A 19,263-nucleotide genomic window follows, 5' to 3' on the forward strand; every position below is an offset into this window, starting at 1 on the left:
ACCCGGTGTCAACAGTCTGATGGGGGAGGGTGTAATGGGGCACACATCGGTTGGGGTACCGTTGTTGTGGTACATTTACCGTATGGGTAACATACCCTTTTATTCTATTCTAGAATAGTCAATTACCTAAGTCCCATTTACTATAAGTAACAAATGTGGTCGCCGCCAGATATATATATGGCGGCCGATATCTATTTTTAAATTAGCTAAGGTAAGGTTTTAGATTAAATCATTAAATAAAGTGCAGTTTTCCTTTTGATCTTAAAGCGTCAAGTGCCTTCCTAAGGCTGGCGGATTGATCTGTAAAAGATAGCCTTTTTAAGGTATATATATATTGGGCACTAGTTGCAACTTGGTTCTACGAACTCCTACATCTCTTGAACTAGGACACTTAAGCTTTAATAGCTTGTACGACTCCCTGAGTTGTTAAACCTATTAGTTCTATCGAGCTAAGAGACTCTCTGAGTCTAAAACTCTTCCTCTGACTTTAGGAGTGAGGCAGCTCTGCTACAGTCAGTTCTCCTCACCAAGATTACTTTGCTTCACGGCTGCACTAATATCAATCCGATCATTTATTATTTTTGGCGCTCTATATCCCGCAAGTGGTGGCATTACGCTGGCTTGTTCCATAAAACTTCGTTAGTAACTCAAGCATCACACGGCGAAAGGTTCACCCTTAAGACTATTTTTGCTACCGGAAAAAGCGCTAGATTACATAAAACTTACTAGCATTTTTTGAAAGCCAATGGCATGAAAAACTTTCTGATAAGACAAAAAATTATATTGTTTAATTGGAGCAAGCGCGAATTCTTGTTACAAATCAAATTATTACTAGCCAGGATACTATAGTTCGCATCAAATTTTTCATCTGGCTTCGGATTGTCGGATTATGTCTTGTCAAAGAATGTTTTATTTGGTAGTAGTGCTAGAGCACAAAACATTGACCTTAAAAAAACCTTAGGAATTTGATGAATACACCACATTTGTTCTAAATACACTACACCACACCGCGCGCAAACTCCACCACCGCTCAACAATCTACATTTACATTTGAATTGATAAGGCGTATACATCTAAACTCAAATGGAGAAGGCTCGTCTAGGTCCATGCACCGTATCGTAAATCCAAACATCCTGAACAAGAAAATATACCATAATTAATTTTTTTTAATGATCAAGCCTATTCTGGATGCGCTGCAGCCAAAGTTGGTCTCCGCAACACTGGAATGTCTCAGCCAAAGAGTATTACAGGTGAAATTAGATGATGTGCAGCAAGCTCTGCAGCTCTCAAATGATTCTCATCTACATGCAATAACGTGATTTCAATGCGGCAAGCCCCCGAAGTATAGGCTACAAAAGCTATAGCATTATTTTCATCAGTAAAAATGATAGGCAAGCTTACAAGCTTGCAAACACTCATTGGTGCTTGAAATCAGTTGTTCGACGGCATTGTATTCTGCTGTTTTTATGCCGTGGAAGACAAGCCTCAAGCACTGTAGTGCCTTGACTGAGCCCTTGTTGCAGAACAACTGGACGCAAAGTATCACAGGAGGTTGGCTTCATTGGCTATTCCTCCGCTCCGCAAATGAAACGCAAGTGCATGGAAAGCACAATGGTCACCGACAGGTACGTCAGTCACCTTTGAAACAAGATGACGCCAATCAAATTTCGTTACTAGTGCGCATCCTCCATTTATTTCGGGAGTGAGGGGGAGAGTGTACGTATCTGATAGCCCCAGAGAACCCAGAAATTTTCAGGCTGCCAACACAGGTCCTTACCTTTTGTTTCTAAACCTCGTTCAGGTTCTGCGTCAATTGCGAGGAACAAGGTGTGACAATTTTTTTGCTGACTTTTATCCCATTCTTTGCAACACACACAGATGTCGCAAGCTCGCCTTACCAATGCTCATGCTTGCGAATTTGCAAGCACAAGGATGCCAATCGCAGCATGAGCCAGCAAGCTTTGGCTGCCTGGGCGACAAAGGAGATCAACCTCACTAAGCGCGTGACTCAGGCTTCTATCAGCAACATCATGAAGAAATGTGCTGAGCTGGAGGCAATGAACTTTACAGCCCCAACGCCAAGCGTCAGCACCTTGTCCAGCACCCATTCGTGGAGGAGGCAGTGGCCTTCTAAGTGCTGCGCCGCCAGCATCGTGGGGTATCCTCACCGGGGATCTGATCTGCGCAAAGGCTCATAGATTTGCCGAATCACTTGGAATCCAAGATGACGCCATTAAGTTCTCTCACGGATCTCTCCAAAAGTTCCAGCAACGCCACAAACGCCGTGCTATCCGCATCCACGGCGAAAGCGAATCGATTTTAATGTGAAGGTTTTGAACGAGGCTCTACCTGAGCTGAACACGGTTATAACCGGGTATTTTCTCCGGGATGTGTATAACGTGGATCTGACAGGTAAGTTTAGTTTTGCCTTTCTTTCAGACGGATCACCCTTGGTTATTTTAGCTTTGACAGGACTTTTTTTCCAGCATGACATTGATAGGACGATCGCTCAGGCAGAGATTGAAGGGCACAAAAAGGACAAGATCAATTTGATCTCCATTCGTCTTTCCATTGGATTTAGAAACTGACATCTGTTATACAGACACGCGTCGACGACGCTTTCATAGCGAATGCTGATGGGTCTAATAAGCTTCAGCCATTCTTCATCGGACGAGCCAAAAAACCTCAGTGTTTTAACAAGAAGACAGGAGAGCAGTTGGGATTCCTTTTTAGGCACAACGTGGAAGCATAAATGGCCCACAGTTTTCTCAGGAATGGCTTCTTAATGTTGACATAGCTATTAAGATATGTTTGCAACCTTGTGTCTTAGGATTGACCTGTAAATCTTGCAAACATCTGGCAAGTGCTTTAGGATTAAGACAGGAAGGTCCTCCTCTTGAAACCCTAAACCCTAAACCCTAAACCCTAGACGCAACGTGCAATGTTCCTGGCAAATCACACAGTGGACGACCTGCAGCAGACCAACGTCAAGGTTTAGCCCTTCCGCCCAACGCGACACCGAAATTTAATAAATGGATGCCGGCATAATTGCCGCTTTTAAGAGGTGTTACCGGCGCTACCATCTTCAGCACGCGCTGGATTGCGACGACCAAGGCGAGATTGGAACAGTAACAAAGTTGACCAGCTTACAGCCGTGCGCTGGTCTCTTTCTACTTGGATAGAATTTCGGCTAGCACGATCAAAACTGCTTCAACCACACCGGGCTATTTGCAAAGCCTGCCACGGTTCCGATGCCAAGAGGAAGTAGAGAACATGGAGGGCGAGTAGGAGACTGTGAAGGAGGAGAAATCTCTGGAGCAGGACCTGGAAACTAAGCTCAAACAGTTGCCGCTTCGCTATTCGATGGCCGTTGAGGAGCTTCTCAACCCTGTCGAAGAAGACGAGAGTGCTCACGCAGTGCAGAAAGAGGAGAAAGGGAACAAAGGAGCTTCAGCAGAGTCGAGGGCAGTTACACACAGATTTACCAAGTCAGAGAAGATAATCATCTTAGGAAGTACCTCTACGTTGCTTGATCTGTCCCAGGAAGCCCACCGTTCTGCCTACAACTACTCCGCAGCCTTCAGACTGACATTCGCAGTGTCAACATCATACAAATCACCCTTGATGTAACGGGCTAAAGTTGCTCTAATGTTACACAGTCCCCGTTAAGTACACTTGGTGTTCTAGAAGGGATAAAATGATTAGACCCACCAAGCGGGTGTGGCTCATATTTGTGACCAACATTGTGTATGTGATGCACGTAGGTGCATTCCCATTAGGAGAAATGACGCCTAGCGTCATCCGTTATGCGAGGTATCTCTAGAAATATACGCACGCAATACATATTAGTGTTATCTACAGAGATGACATTTTTGATTGATAAAATAGGTACTTATATTTAATGCGACTAAATATAAATCAGTAGGAAAAACTACTTTCTACTTAGTAAGTGCGCTCGAGGAGCCAATATTACCACTCCCGTGACGACACTTTACTATAGTGCTTAGTGCGTTGGGTGAGGTCGCTAAGGCGCCCACCACAACTACCTCACTGCACGCAAGAGAAGATGGTTTAACCGCTCCCTTGCTGTGCTAGGGTGTGTGTCTAAGTAGATCGTGGCCGCATTACGACGTGCCCGCCTACACTTGGAAGCACTTGAAATCCTTCTCACGACCCGCATCTCTGCGTGTGTACGTGAGGATGAGCCTCAATATTGATTGGGCTCATTTTCCTCACCTCTCCGAACATCATCGGGAGGTGGCAGGGCTTATGGCGCAGGGACTTGGTGAACAAGCCCTGGCCAGGCTCCTGGGCAGTCCTCCTGAGCAACATGTTGCTCAGTTGGAGCAGTTTGAGGCATTCGTGCTTGGAAAGCGGAGAGCCGCGTCCGAAGCACAGAGCCATGCTGCGGCGGAGTCCATCACAAGAATCAGAATGAGCTGAGGCATTAGCCGGCTCGGAGCGAGGCACTCAACAGGACTGTTGAAATGCTCTCTGCCCGGCCGCATCAGCTGAGGCCCATTCGGATGGACCTGCCTAAGTTCGATGGAACTGTAGCGCACATGATTATCCACTGGCTGTTAACCGTAGAGCAATGCGGTGATGCGCAGCTCATCGAGGACGACAGCCGGATGGTGTCGTACGCCATTCCGCTTCTGCGTGGTAAGGCGTCGGAGTGGGCGTACTCGGCACTTATGACAGAAAGGCGCTCCCTACATGGGCGATCTTTTAAGACAAAGATTCGCGTCGTGTACCAGCCACCGAACAACGAAGTGTTGCTTCAAGCGCGCTTCTTTGGAGCGCGATAGGCGATCTCTGCAAGAGTATGTGCAAAAGATGCGCTCGCTGTTGGCGTCTATTACCGTAGATCCGGTTTCGGAGCAAATTAAGGTTCCCACTTCAATGAACGGACTAACGCATGGCCCATCGCGACAGGCCCTTTTCAGAAAGGTGCCGTCGACGATGGACGAGGCAATCCAAATTCCTTAGTTGAGGAGCAATCCTATAACAGTGCCTCGGCGACAGCTTGGTATAAGCCGTCGGCCGAGAAGTCAGATGCCACTCCCATGGAGTTAAGCAATGCAGACGTTCTCTGCTATAAATGCGGCAGGCGTGGCCATATTATGGCTCACTGCTATGCCAGGGTCCCTGCTGGGGCAAAGAAGCCCAGCAAGAGGACTTTCTTTTTAAAGGGCGATGGCAAGAACCAGCTTGCGAGACGAATTTGTTTTGCATCGACCACTGAGGGGTATGGAAATGCAGGAGCGCAGTAGGGGCGGGATGCCCTACTGACGCAGACTGAAGATACCCCAAAGTTCAGAGTTGTCGAACAAATGGGTAGCATAGTTCCGGAGGTCTCGAAATTTTGGACCTCAACCCTGCTGGTGTATAGCGCTTAAGTACGAGGCTATGACCAGGTGATGACCCTCCTAGTGTATTCGGGTGCATCACAAAATTTTGTGAAACTCGCGGCTCTAAGAAAGAGACCGGCGATGTTTGAGTCGCTTTGCCAGGATGGCAAGCGAGAAGAGGCGACCGTTCGTTTAGCGAACGGCGCGCTCGTTAAGTCTGAGGGAGTTCAGGTAGAACTCGCCTTCAGCTTTAGTGACTTCTCTTGTAAAGAGAATTTCACAGTGCTAGGTATGGATAGTCCGTATGACCTCATCCTAGGCATGCCATGGTTGGCAAAACATCAACCATGGATAGACTGGCATACTCGCACAGTTGCGAACTCTACGCAGGACACCGGAAATGATGTGCTCCTGCGAGAGGTGTATGCAACTGATGTCGTGTCAGACACAGTTGAGGGTGCGTTGACGGGATGTCAAACGTATAACCATTTTCTACCGAGCTCGTGGAGACCGGGGTAGTAAAAAGGACGATGACAAGTAGTCATGTGTCCGATTGTCCTGCACAGAGCCGAGAGCATGTGGCTGTAGACGGCGAGCTGACAGGAAGTCACGCGTCGCATAAACCGGCACAGTGCCTAGAGCCTGGTGCTGTTGGAAGGGGTCCGTTAGCCAGGAGAGCAACGGCATCCGCTATCAGTCAAAAGTCGTGTAACTCGAAGAACGAGTACCTGACAGATTAGGACGATCAAAGGCACGTTTAAACGAAGACGTGCCTTTGATCGTCCTAATCTGTCAGGTCTAAACGAAGACGTGCCTTTGATCGTCCTAATCTGTCAGGTACTTGTTCTTCGAGTTACACGACTTTTGAATGCCGTTGCTCTCCTGGCTAACGCACCCCTTCCAACAGCACCAGGCTCTAGGCACTGTGCCGGTTTATGCGACGCATGACTTCCTGTCAGCTCGCCGTCTACAGCGACATGCTCTCGGCTCTATGCAGGACATTCGGACACATGACTACTTGTCATCGTACCTTAGGATTAGTTTCTATTAAAGAGGACGGGCCTTCGAACGAGGTGTCGAGGCCGTCAAAGTCGAAATTGCGGAGGCATCCTCAGTTGAGGTGCTCCGGCAAGTCTTTAAATCTGCCGAGGAGATAGTAAATTCCCCGGAGATGTCGTGGGATATGCTCTTGTCGAATTAAAGGAATGAGAGATACACGAAAAAGTCACACCAGCTCCAGAAGAGAACTTAGTGGACTGTTGCTCTTCGTCCACAATGGACGAGAGCGTCCTAAAAAGGACAAAAATAAACGGTTTGCTGCGCAAGGCTGGATGCCTTGAGAGACAGTCCGTTCTTTGAGGTCTGTGGAAATATCGCGATGTGTTCTTGGAAGAAGTGCCGAGCCGCCTACCAGCAGATAGGGAGGGGCATCGGACATGAGATTGATTTCGAACCTGGCACCAAGTAGTGTGTGACCAGGCAATGGCCGTTGCCGAAAGAACACGCCAATTATATCGATGAGTTCTTCGACAAGCGAGCCAAGGCGGGACATGTGCGTGAGAGCAAATCGCCTCACTGCAGCCCGACCTTTTGTTTGCGTAAAGCCACAGGTGGATGGCGCGTGGTTCATGCTTGTAATAAGCTGAACACGGCGACCATACCGGCGCAAACGCCAATCCCGCGGAAAGATGTCTTGTTGAACTCCCTGGGAAAGTCAACTATCTTTTCCGCGTTGGATTTGAAGGATGGCTACTATCAGGTACTTATGTGGGAGTCCGATGTAACCAAAACAACTGTAAGCACCCCAAGCGGTATGCTTTGGGAGTGGCTTGTGATGCCTCAAGGTTTGAAAAACGCACCAGCGACATTCAACAGAGTAATGGCTCACGTGATGCGTCAGCACTGTGCCTACGCGCCTCATTTCTTTGACAATGTATTTGTGCATAGTAGGGACGAGGAGGAGCTGAGCGCAATAGAGTCACACAAGCGTGTCATGCACGGAGAAATTAAGTTCCGTTTTTTTACAAGCCGAGACTAATAAGAGATGACACGGTCAACGCCGTCGTCATTCTTCCGCATGAGCGCGCTGCCGACTGCAAAATTACTTGCATCGCAGACGAAGCTAAAGGGCGTCTCCGCGTCTGGCAATGCCAAGACCGGTGCCTCTACAAGAGATTGCTTCATTGATGTGAACGCATAATCTTGTTCTTTTAAATGAACTCATTCTGCGTCCTTTTTAAGGAGGTCAGATAATGGTCTAGTTTGCTCAGCATAATTCTTGCTAGATTTATGCAAGTAATTAGCGAGCCCTAGAAATTGGTGCAAATCCTTCGCATATCGTGGGATTGGTCGTTCCTTTACTAATTTACCTTGTCTGGGTTTGGTCGCACACCATGTGTACCTACGATGCAACCCAGCACAGGTATCTCAGGGACCCTATGACGCACTATTGCAAGTTGACGTACATGGGGCGTCCTTCAAAGCCTAGCAACACAGCGTCTTAATGAATGGGCTCAGGCATCCCGTGTAGTCGGTATACATGATCCAAGAACAAAAGAGCTTCCTCTTTGCCTGTGATCGATGTTGTTCATGGTGCTAAATGTACTATTTTGCTCAGTCTGTCTTCAAAGACGACGAGCCCTGTCCGACCCTTATGATCGGGCGGCATGCCAAACATCAAGTCCAGAATTTCCAACAGCTGGTTAAAATCGATAGCGGCTTCAGTGGCGCACTGATGGACGGTGCAGGCTTAATGCGCTGACACTGTTCGCAAGAGCGGATATAGTTGGCCACCCATCTATATAGGTGTGGTCACCAAAATTCCTCTAACACTCGTAAGATTGTCTTTTCACGGCCCAGATGCCCACTAGATGGCACATCATGGAGCTCGTGAAGGATCATCAGCTTGAGATCTGTGTCATGAGGCACATAGATAGGTTCTCAAGGGATCACAAGGTGACAGCTGATGCCATAACAAGCCATCGCTGTAGCTAAAACCAACTTAGCTTAGCCTTCAGGTGCGACGGAAAGGAGGCCTTTCATCCACCGAAGTAATGAAACAGCAGGCGACAACATTCGTCCTGACTGTAGCTCTCCTTTATTTCAAAAGCCAGCGAGCTCGTCGGGTGGTAGACCTTTATGGTTGCCTATGTTGATGACTAAACATTTGCCTTAGCATGAGACAGACTTTTCTGGTGTTTTACCTCGAGGTCTGGTCTGTGCGATAACGCGTCAGCTAAACATTCGAATTATTCGGCTAGTATTCAACTTTAAAATTATATGTAGAGAAGAATGTAAGCCATCTTGCCATTTTAGGCGAAAGGTGCGGTGAATTTATTGCGGTCCGGAGTGATGCGTGATCCGTATATACGACAAATGGTTCGGTGCCCAATAGGTGCACACGAAACTTGACAAGAGCATACTTTATTAAAAGTAGCTCTTAGCATCGAACCGGGATCCACGTTTTCGTCTGATTCCTGGCGACATTTGTTTAAGTTACTAGGTAGCAAGCTCCACATGTCGACCGCAGATCATCCCCAGACCGATGGCCAAACAGAACGTGCCAATCGGGTCGTGGCGGATGTCTTACGCACTAAAGCGATTTTCAAATAATGAAGCAAGCAATTGCCTTCTGTGGAGTTCGCTATAAATAACAGTGTCCACGCCAGTACGGGTGAGTAACCGTTTTATATTAAGGGACTGCGCCATCCTTAGACGCCAGTCTTGTTTGTGCGCAGCTCGAGTCTTAGTGGATGAGGACCCCTCACTATGTTTGGAGCGAAAGATGGACACGGTTTCGTCAATACGACGATGACCCGCGAGGGTATCATCTCAACGACTGATACTTGCCCTTGTGACCCTGCCAGTTTAGCAGTGGTCAACAAATCTACGTTCTATGACCGATCTCTCGGCGGTATCATAGGCGAGTTTGATACAAAAAGCGTGAGCGAGGCTTTGTGGTTGAGCGATTAGCCATCACACGAAAGTCTGTGGCGCAATGGCAAGCGCACAGGACAAGCAAAAATAATATGCGGACCGAAATGGTCGCAAAAATAATTAAAGCTTTAGAGTGGGTGAAAAAGTACTATTAAGTACCGCTATCCTACCTAAAAATGCAATTTCTGTACTACCTGGAGGTTCTACGAAGTTGTTGCCGCGTTTCATTGGGCCCTTTACGGTGTAGAAGAGGTTGGAGACCTAAATTATAGGCTCACCCTTCCCCCGTATATGAAGATGCACCCCGTATTTTACGTGGGTCGTCTGAATGGTATGTAGACACAAATGAGGTCACATACCCCCATCCGTCTAAGGAGACGATGGTGACGCCGACTGTGAGTCGAGCGTTGTTCGGGTGAGGGTGACGGTGAAGGCGAAAAGCTTTCGGACCGACTACTCCCTCCACGAACAGGACTTGGAGGGAGCGAGGGACATCACGCGAGTAACGCGGATCCCTCAGCATTATCCATGGAAAGAGGTCCAAACGAGTCTTCAGGCGTTCATGACCCTGACGAGCCTTCGCTCGGACATCATGAAGAACCGAGGTCAGTCGCGAGACTTGACCCTCGAGATCCGCAATGCGTCGTTCAGCAGCGCTTAACGCCTGTGACTGAACGGACGAAGGTAAGGCAGCCGCGAATAGGTGGGCGAGGTCGCCGCTCCTATCGGGTGCCGCCTGCACTGATGGATGCGAGTGGGAATCAACGCTTTCTTGTTGGAAGGTTGCTTGCCCACCACTCCGTGAGCCAAAGGTATCAGATCCTCGTGCAAATGAAAGGGTGCTTGAAGCGTTACGACTCTAGGAACCGATCGATAGCCTACGTATTGACGTGCCCGGCTTATTATCTGCCTATGAATAGGAGCACCAGCTGAGGCCTCTTCGATAGTCACAAATGGACTGACAGAAGCAGCGTTGTGATAAGAAACAAGGGGTATAGTATCGCATATGTACCGCTGTTGCATTGAATCGGAATGCGGATGAATTCAGTGCAAGAATTCTGCCTCGTATTGGTCGGGCGTTATGTTGAACACAGCACGACCGGGATCGGAAAAATTCGCAATTAAACGCAACACGGCCGGGATCGGAAAAAATACGCTTAACAGATTTTCCCTGACCCTTTCATGTTTTAAAGACGCCATACAAATTATGAGCGTCTATAAGAGCGCGCTTTAAGAGCGACGCTTCTGGCCCGTTTAAACGAGGCCATTTAGATAGAGAGGGCATCAGTGATATGCCACCCGTCACATAGCCACGTTCTAAACGACTGGCTCGTGACACCGACTGAGCACGTTCACATATCGTCGGCGAAGCTTTAGACTCAAATTCCTCTATGTCAGATCCATTATGGATTATGGTCTGAGCAATATACGTTGTGGTTTTACCCAACGAAGAAGCGGCTGCGCCTTTATGGGCAGCGCTCTCATTACCTGTCGCTGCGCTTTCAAGCGCAGACGACGAGACAGCATTCGTAAGTGCTGCTGTCGCCATGCTGTGAGCCATGAGAGAAGTTTGGATGGGCAATAATGCGCCATCATCCTTCCTCATGAGCTCGTTATCCGCATCACTACAATAAGGTGACGGCAACGGTGTCGACTCATTGTAGCGACAATGAGCGACGGATCAGCATCCTCACTGTTAAAGTGGAATGGATCCTTCAGCCCTGTTAACGCGACAGCAGCAATGGCTGTCGGCGTTTCGACTAAGGCATTAGACGCGGCCGGCGAATTAACGCGGCGCGTGCGCTTAGTGTGAGGTTGAGTGGGCGTCTTCGACCTACCAACGTGGCCCCTTTTAGGTGGCATCTTTAGCGCCGTGTATGGAAACACAGGTCGCTAGAGTGATTACGTGAACTAGCGGCGCGTAAAGCTGCTCGCAGTTCCTCCTTCCTCTTTGACGAAATTTAAAGTGTAAATTCGTTTTTAAAGGGGTGGTGGTGTAACGGGCTAAAGTTGTCCTGATGTTACACAGTCCCCGTTAAGTACACTTGGTGTTCTAAAAGGGATAAAATGATTAGACCCACCAAGCGGGTGTGGCTCATATTTGTGACCAACATTGTGTATGTGATGCACATAGGTGCATTCCCATTAGGAGAAATGACGCCTAGCGTCATCCGTTATGCGAGGTATCTCTAGAAATATACGCTCGCAATACGTATTAGTGTTATCTACAGAGATGACATTTTTGATTGATAAAATAGGTACTTATATTTAATGCGATTAAATATAAATCAGTACGAAAACTACTTTCTACTTAGTAAGTGCGCTCGAGGAGCCAATATTACCACTCCCGTGACGACACTTTACTAGAGTACATAGTGCGTTGGGTGAGGTCCCTAAGGCGCCCACCACAACTACCTCACTGCACGCAAGAGAAGATGGTTTAACCGCTTCCTCGCTGTGCTAGGGTGTGTGTCTAAGTAGATCGTGGCCGCATTACGACGTGCCCGCCTACATGTGATGCTTGGCTTAAACAGGTTTCCTCCCCCACATTTATAAAAAAAAATCTTCTTCGATAACCTTCTATTTTGTTTGTGGCTATTAGTCATTATTAGTAATTAAGCGCCATATGGTGGACCTCAGATCCTACAAGTTAGCAAAAGTTATAAGTTTTGGGATAGAGGGATGACTGTATTTATAAAATTTAGAATTGTAGCTCTGATTAATCTGTGCTTGAAGTGTAGATCTCAACCACGTGCTTCAGCATAGATGAACCATGATGAAGCTTTCAACTCGAGAGTACCAGTGCGTATCAAGCTTTATTGATTCAATGAGCATATGAGATCCTAAATCACACCCTTTATCGAGCTTTACAATTTTAGTTCAGTTAAAAAGCGAATCAATTATTTAATACCAATCAATGATCACCATTCAATGATAACAAATGAGCGAGTTCAAAAGACTCTCCATGCCGTCCATCGCGTGCTTAATTGCCTCCATCGAGCTCGCGTATGAGATGCGCATGCCGAATTCGTCACCAAACTCCGATCCAGGCACCACAGCGATGTGCATCTCCTGTAATAGGTGCGCACAAAGGTCATCGACACTTTGAAGTGTCACGCGTTTGTTAGCAATCAAAGCCTTTCCCCCCTTGAAATATGACGACAAGTCCAGGAAGACATAGAATGCGGATGTCGGATATGCGAAGCAAACATTTTGCATGGCCGATAATCGCTTGACAATGTAGCGACGCTTGGTGTCAAGATTTTCCATCACTTTGCTGATCCGGCGCTTTCCGTTCGCCATTGACTCAAGCTCGTATTTAAGCGCCTCGACCGCAGCCACTTGGCCTATTGTGTTTGGGCACGACGTCATCTGTGCTTGTAAAATCGTGCAAGGATCAATAAAGTGCTTTGAAGCAGCTAAGTAACCAACACGCAGGCCAGTCATGGCGTGGGCTTTGGAGAATCCATTAACGATTAATGTGCGCTGAAACATGCCTGGTAACGCGGCAAAGCTCACATGCTTGCGCTCTGGTACACCTTCGTCCTGGTACAGTAGCTGCTCGTAAATTTCATCGGAAATGACGACAACATGGCAGAATTGCGGTTTGCGGAGTACAGCAGCAATTCGCTCCAAATGGTCCGGACTGTGCAACGTACCCGACGGATTATTAGGATTGCATAGAATAATGGCCTTGGTATCTGGATGCATCGTCAGCGTTTTTTCAAGTTTCTTGGGATTAATCAGGTAGTTTTCTTCAATCGTCGTGCGCAACGGAACGGGCTCGGCGTACACAAGTTTTACAATCTCTGGGTAATTGAGCCAGTAAGGCGTCGGAATGATGACCTTCTGACCAGGACGGCACACTGTGTACAAGGCTTGGTACACGGACTGCTGTGCGCCGTTTGAAACCAAAATCTCTGTGGCCGGGTCGTACTGAAGTCCTTTGGCTTTTTGCAGATACGTCGAGATGAGATCGCGGAGCTCAACCAACCCCTTCATGTGCGTGTACTTGATATTTCCTTCGAGCATGGCCTTGGCACCAGCGGTTAGCACGCGCTCATGTGGAATATAATCGGGCTCACCCACGCACAAGGACCATACTTTCTTGCCCTCCGCCTCCATTTGTTTCGTTTGACCGTGTATCAGCATGGTCTTGGCAACTGTCACTTTTTGAAAGATTGGATTCAGCGGATACTTGTCCGACATACTCGGTTGCATGGGAGTCTGTACACGGGTGGTCTTTGGTAACAGCTGGGCTGTGGCCATGGAATCTTTGCTGTGTAAAATTGCACAAGTACCCAAAATACGCATGAATACGCAAAGCTCGCTGAGGCGGTTAATTGCCTTTGACAGGCTAATATCCGTGGGATTGCCTTGTACGTCCACGTAAATGAAGTACTGGTATCTGTTGGATTGCATGGTCACCTCGCTGGTTTGATTGACTGTTTCACTGCTGCATGGACGGATTTCAATTTTGATTAAATCAAGGTTGTAATGTGCGAAAACTGCAAGCGCGTGGGTGAGCATGTCGTTGACGGTGCTGTCCTTGAAACCAAACACGAGGGACGTCTTGTATTGTTCGCCACTGATCTTGTTATCCAGAGTCATGTCTTTTATATTGGGCTGCAAGAAGAATCGATTGTACGAAGTTTGGTCCGGTTGGTGCTCGGGTGTCAAAAGCGCTCGTTGAGTAGATTCGCTCACGACATGCGACTTGCACTGTAAATCCAATTCGTAGTTGGCATAGGTGCTACAAGGAAAAGATGTCTCGATGGGCAGTACAGCAAAGTCCGCCTCTTGTTTTTTGCCAGAAAAGCATTCGTCTTCGATGCGGTTCAATCCAACAGCCGGGATTGAGTTGTCGGCCAAGTTGTGCGCGATTTTTTTTGGCTCTTCAGCCTCGTATGCTATCTTACTTTCGGCTCCCATGCTGGTATAATTATTTTTTGGATACGTTCAAGGTGAAATTGACTATGCAGTCACGGTTAAATTTGAAAGTGAGTGCGTCTTTTTAGTCAGCAAACCGTCAAAAGGCTAGTTTTCCCATTAATGGTTTTGCTGGCCAGTATCAACTGCTCTAGAGCAGCTGTCCGCTTGGTTCCGCTTAGTCGTGCCGTGAGACTTTTAATATCATTGATGTACCTCGGATACCGAAGGTGCCCTTTCTGAGGGTTTAAAGTAATAATCACGGCCACGAAAGGATTGATTCTTGGGGGATCTGTCGGCACTTTGCGTGTATCGCGTCTAAAGCATGAATGAAATTTCCTGCAGGAAAATCGTTTCAGGTAACCCGATAAATGGGACGAGACGCTACTGATCTGTTGTTGGGATCATACAGTATGCCAAGCCTTACAAGTACGTGCTTGGGTTTGTAAATGTTTATTTTGGTGTGAGTATATAAGCTTCTCACGATCTCGCCGTACTTTTTTGCGCACTTTTGGGCTTTGAAATGGAGCATTTGTGCTTCTAAAATCTCGAAAATTACAGATCACATAGCTGTCCACGCATTCCCACATGACAATTGGCTTATAGCATTTATCACCTGAAGTGTTTGAGGCTTCCCGCCGATTGTGTTTTCCAAATGAATTCTTTATTGTTCTTAAGGACATCATAATGATGTCGATTTGCAACAGTTGTTTTGCGATTTTAGCAAAATACGATGCTTTTTAAAAAAATCAGCACTCGTGATGAATTTACACCCTCTCTCGGTGTCAGACACCCGCTCTCGGCACCAGCTGCAGGGTCCAGATACTGCAGTCACATACGGAGCCTTGAAGCATCCAACAATCTGTAGATCATGATTAGTCAGGTAAGAAAACTGCATCGACTTATATGTTTACAATACTGGTCGTAATCAAATAAAGTCTGTGCAATAATGTCGAAGGAGCTTGAGACCGCACGGTAAAGCACAAACACCTCAGTCTGTTTCCGTCACTTTTCGCTTAAAAACGACCTCAACTCAACGGTAATTTGTTTCTCTATTACTGGGAACATACCACCTCCAGTCCTTTACCGTTAATACCCTTTTGACATACAGAGGAACGCAGTATGCGATACGTTTGTATACCCCAGACAACACTGTGAGACTTTCCCACCATAATAAGTTCTACTGGCTGCCTGGTTTGCAACAGCTGCGGGGCCAGATAGCATCCGACTGAAGTTGCGATTGCAGCCTACCCTCTCCTTACCACAAGGACAGCATGCAAAGTCACCGAAAAGATAGTTACAATGGAGCCACAATGAGCTCGACTACAGTGTTGCCTGAGATACGATGCATAGTAATATGACATTGAAATGCCTCAATTCGATTCATAAAAGGAGGGAGTCAACAAGAAAGCTGATTGCTCCTAAGCCATCTACGCCACAATAAATGTTCAGGATATTGTATGCCTATTTGGGAGACTTAATCACTCGTTTTGAGTTGAATTTGCAAGTTCAAAACATCTAAGACACACAAATGCAGAAACGGGCGACTCTAGTTTATGCACGATAATAAAAGCAGGTGACTGTCGTGTGACCTCAATTGCTTCAACATTACTCTCTCAAATCACGTCTCCTCCTCGTTCAAATATTCGTATCTTCATGCAAATTGTTTGTAAGCTGGCGAGTCTCGAAGAACGATTAACTATAGCATGCCAGTGAAAAATCAAAGCACACCGCCTTTAATAATTTATTGATCTTTAAGGTAAGACTTCCTTTCTGTGCACAAAATACTTTGTGATTTCTTAAAGTGCCTTGTCTGCAGCTCGATAGTATCATCTGCAGCTCAAACTCCCCTCATGCTATTGCACCTCGTGCGGGCTCGAACGAATTACCTTATATGTTGGCGGCAGCTCAAACTCCCCTCATGTTATTACATCGTGCTCAAAGACATGCAAAGTTAATATGCTTTTGTGTAACGGGGTGTATCGATACATGAAATTAACACTTAAAGGTTGTTAATATATTATCTAAAAAGGTATAGAAAATATTTGGAGAATATTACTTTTCATGCTAATATTTTAAAAGCTTATCCATTGGTAGATATAGACTATTATATCTACTTTCTCCGCGGTACAGTCAGCACTGGACGCGCACAAAGAGAGACTTTATTACATGTTTTGTATCAATATATAATTAAGTTAGTATCAAATAGATAGAAACAGAAGAACTTAATTATACTAAATATAGTTTACTTTAAACCCTTTTAAAGCAAGTGTTTTAAAAGAAGGGAGATTTTCTCCCACTGTTCCCTCTTGCTGTCAATGTGAAGACATTTGAGGGAAAAGTGGGAGAAAATCTCCTTGGATTGTACCGGGTTGATATAGATGCCGCTAAGTGATCTTGTACCTGGCCGATCAGGGAGGCTTCATATCGCTGAAGGCTTCAAGCCTTGCATGCAGGACCTCTGGTCCCTGGGAGATAAAGAACTCCACATGTTTTTAGAGCCCAAATAATGTTTTTTGACCATGGCATAAGGTGCACGTTGCGCCTCTGAAAGTTCTGGAATCTCTTTAATTTTAGTGAGAAATTAGTCTTGTAAAGACTCTTGCCGCAGTATAGATTACAAATATTTCGGTGCCAACATGTGCAACGAACCTTACCAAGAGCATACTTCACTAAACGTAGCTCATTGCCATACACAGGGTTTTCCGATTCCGCGGCTTTTGAAAGCCGAAACTAATAAGAGATGACACGATCAACGCTGTCGTCATCCTTCTGCATGACTTCGATAAGTTATCGTACAATTAGCCGTCACCCAGAGTCTGCAAAAAAAACACAGCGTCCAAATGACGCCTGTGCGACTCTATTTCGCTCAGCCCGTCCTCGGCCATACTCTGCACGAATATTCCGTCAAATTAATTAAGTGCGTAGGCAAGGTGCGGACTTATCACATGAGCCACAACTCGGTTGAATGTCGCTGTGCGTTTCTAAAGTCTTTATGTGTCATAAGCTACTCCCAAAGCATACCGCTTGGGGGTATTTCCTGCTGTTTTGGCTGCTCGGACTCTCTCATGAAAACCTGTTAGTCCCATCTTTTAATTTCAACACGGAAAACATAGCTGACTTTTCCATGAAGTTCAACAAGTCATCTTTCCGCAGGATTGGCATTTGCGCCGGTATGGTGGCCGTGTTCAGCTTATTGTAAGCGTGAACCACGCGCCATCCATCTATGGCCTTACGCACACATAAGGTCGGACTGCAGTAAGACGACTTTCTCTAACGCACATGTCCCGCCTAGGCACGCTTGTCTTACAAATTATCGATATAATCAACTTGCTCCTTCGGCAACGGTCATTACCTGGTCACACAATACTTGGTGCCAGGTGCCAAATTAATTTCGTGCCCGATGCTTCTATCGGGCGGAAGGCGGCTCGGCAATTCTTTTGGAAATACACACGGTGTTTTCACAGAATTTCGAACGAGCTGTCTTCCAAGGCATCAGCCTTGAGCAGCAAATCGTTTTTTTTGTCTGTTTCCAAGATACTCTCGTCCATTGTGGACGACGAGCAACAGTCAACCATTTTCTTTTCTGAAACTAGTGCAACTACTTCGTTTCCTTAAGTTCGGACAGGAATAGATCGCACAACATTTTCGGGAAATTTACTATCTCCTCGGCAGAATTCAAGACGTGCTGAAGCACCTCGACTGAAGATGCCTCCGCCATTTTATTTTTGACGGTCTCGAACACCTCTATAAGGCCCGTCCTCTTTGACCGGGACTGATTCAAAAGCCACTCGTTTTGACGTGCCTTTGATTGTCCTTATTTGTCGGGTACTCGTATTCCGAGTCATCACGACCATAGACTTGGAAGCGGGTGCCGTTTCTTTTTTGGCTGACGCATTACTACCAATTGCACCATACCTAGGCTCTGTGTCGTTTGTTGTGATGCTTGATTTCTTGTCAGCTCGCTATCTACTACCACAGGCTCTCGGCTCTGTGAAGCATCAGAAGACGCAGGATCCAAGTCAATTTCATGACAGGGGCCTCTATCTTAAGGTAATAGCGATGGTGGATTGGTACACGCCAGATCTTGGAATTCTTTTGCTAAGAAAAAGAATGGATTCGTTTTTTTTAATGATCGATGATCTACTCCGCGCTTTAGGTGCAGTTTTTTGTCCTCCAGGATGGCTCATCCAGGAGCGATGATGAGTTTGACTCAATGTTCGGTCGAATAACTACCATCTTAGATAAGTCACCAGCCTTTATGGCTCGGCCGAACCTCATCAACAAACATTTCGTCTAGATCTAAAAGAGCATGAAACGAAGGGATTGCCTCAAGGCTAACTTTTTCTTTGATGTTACCGGATAAACCATCTACAAGCATATGCAACTGCTCGCTCGTATCATTATGGCACAATATAGGCGCTTCGCGTCTCTGCTGTCTCGGAGTCAAGACTATACGTCTCTAAGAAGCCGAGACATTCACGTTCTCAAGTTTTCCAACATGTATTGGCTCTGTACCAGCGTTGGTGTCCAATCCGACATTGACGGGGAGTTATGGCATTAAAATTCCTTGTTCAGTGACAGTTTACTTGTCACTTTCCGTGTCACATCATGTGCATAGGAACGGGTTTGACCCGAAATGCCCTGGCAACTTGCCAATAGTGTCACAACATCACTCAGTATGGTGCCACCTCGGCCGACCACACTCGGTGATTTTAGATGTGCCACTTCACGTGTCTCAGGGATATTACACCCTTGATATCTCGGCCTTAGACCTACAATGCTTTCAGCATTCAGTAAATTGTATTGCAACGAGTGTCACTCCACGGAGTACGTGCCGTTCCACCCCGATTTCCTGAGCCGGGCTCAAAATAAATGTTTCTAAAAGTGGATTTATTAAGTTAGACATTCCAATGTCTAACACACTGACATATTCGGTTAGTGAATTGCGCCAATAGCGCTTTTGTTGCCTAGCAAAGCTGAGTTTATGAATCTTCAAGGGTTTGCTAGGAACATTGCACGCTACGCCTAAGGACGTAGACCTCCA

The 19,263-nt window shown here is 46.5% G+C and overlaps 1 protein-coding gene across 1 annotated transcript; it reads right to left on the reverse strand.

The window, feature by feature from the left end:
• Positions 1-12,215: 12,215 nt before the first annotated feature.
• CCR75_006207 (uncharacterized protein) lies at positions 12,216-14,219 on the reverse strand (the record flags this gene model as incomplete). The annotated part of the gene is made up of 1 exon (XM_067964278.1): positions 12,216-14,219. The coding sequence occupies one exon, from the start codon at positions 14,217-14,219 to the stop codon at positions 12,216-12,218; it is 2,004 nt and encodes a 667-aa protein (XP_067816613.1).
• Positions 14,220-19,263: the final 5,044 nt, after the last annotated feature.

Source organism: Bremia lactucae, linkage group LG4 (genome assembly GCF_004359215.1).
Source record: "Bremia lactucae strain SF5 linkage group LG4, whole genome shotgun sequence".
NCBI lineage: Eukaryota > Oomycota > Peronosporomycetes > Peronosporales > Peronosporaceae > Bremia > Bremia lactucae.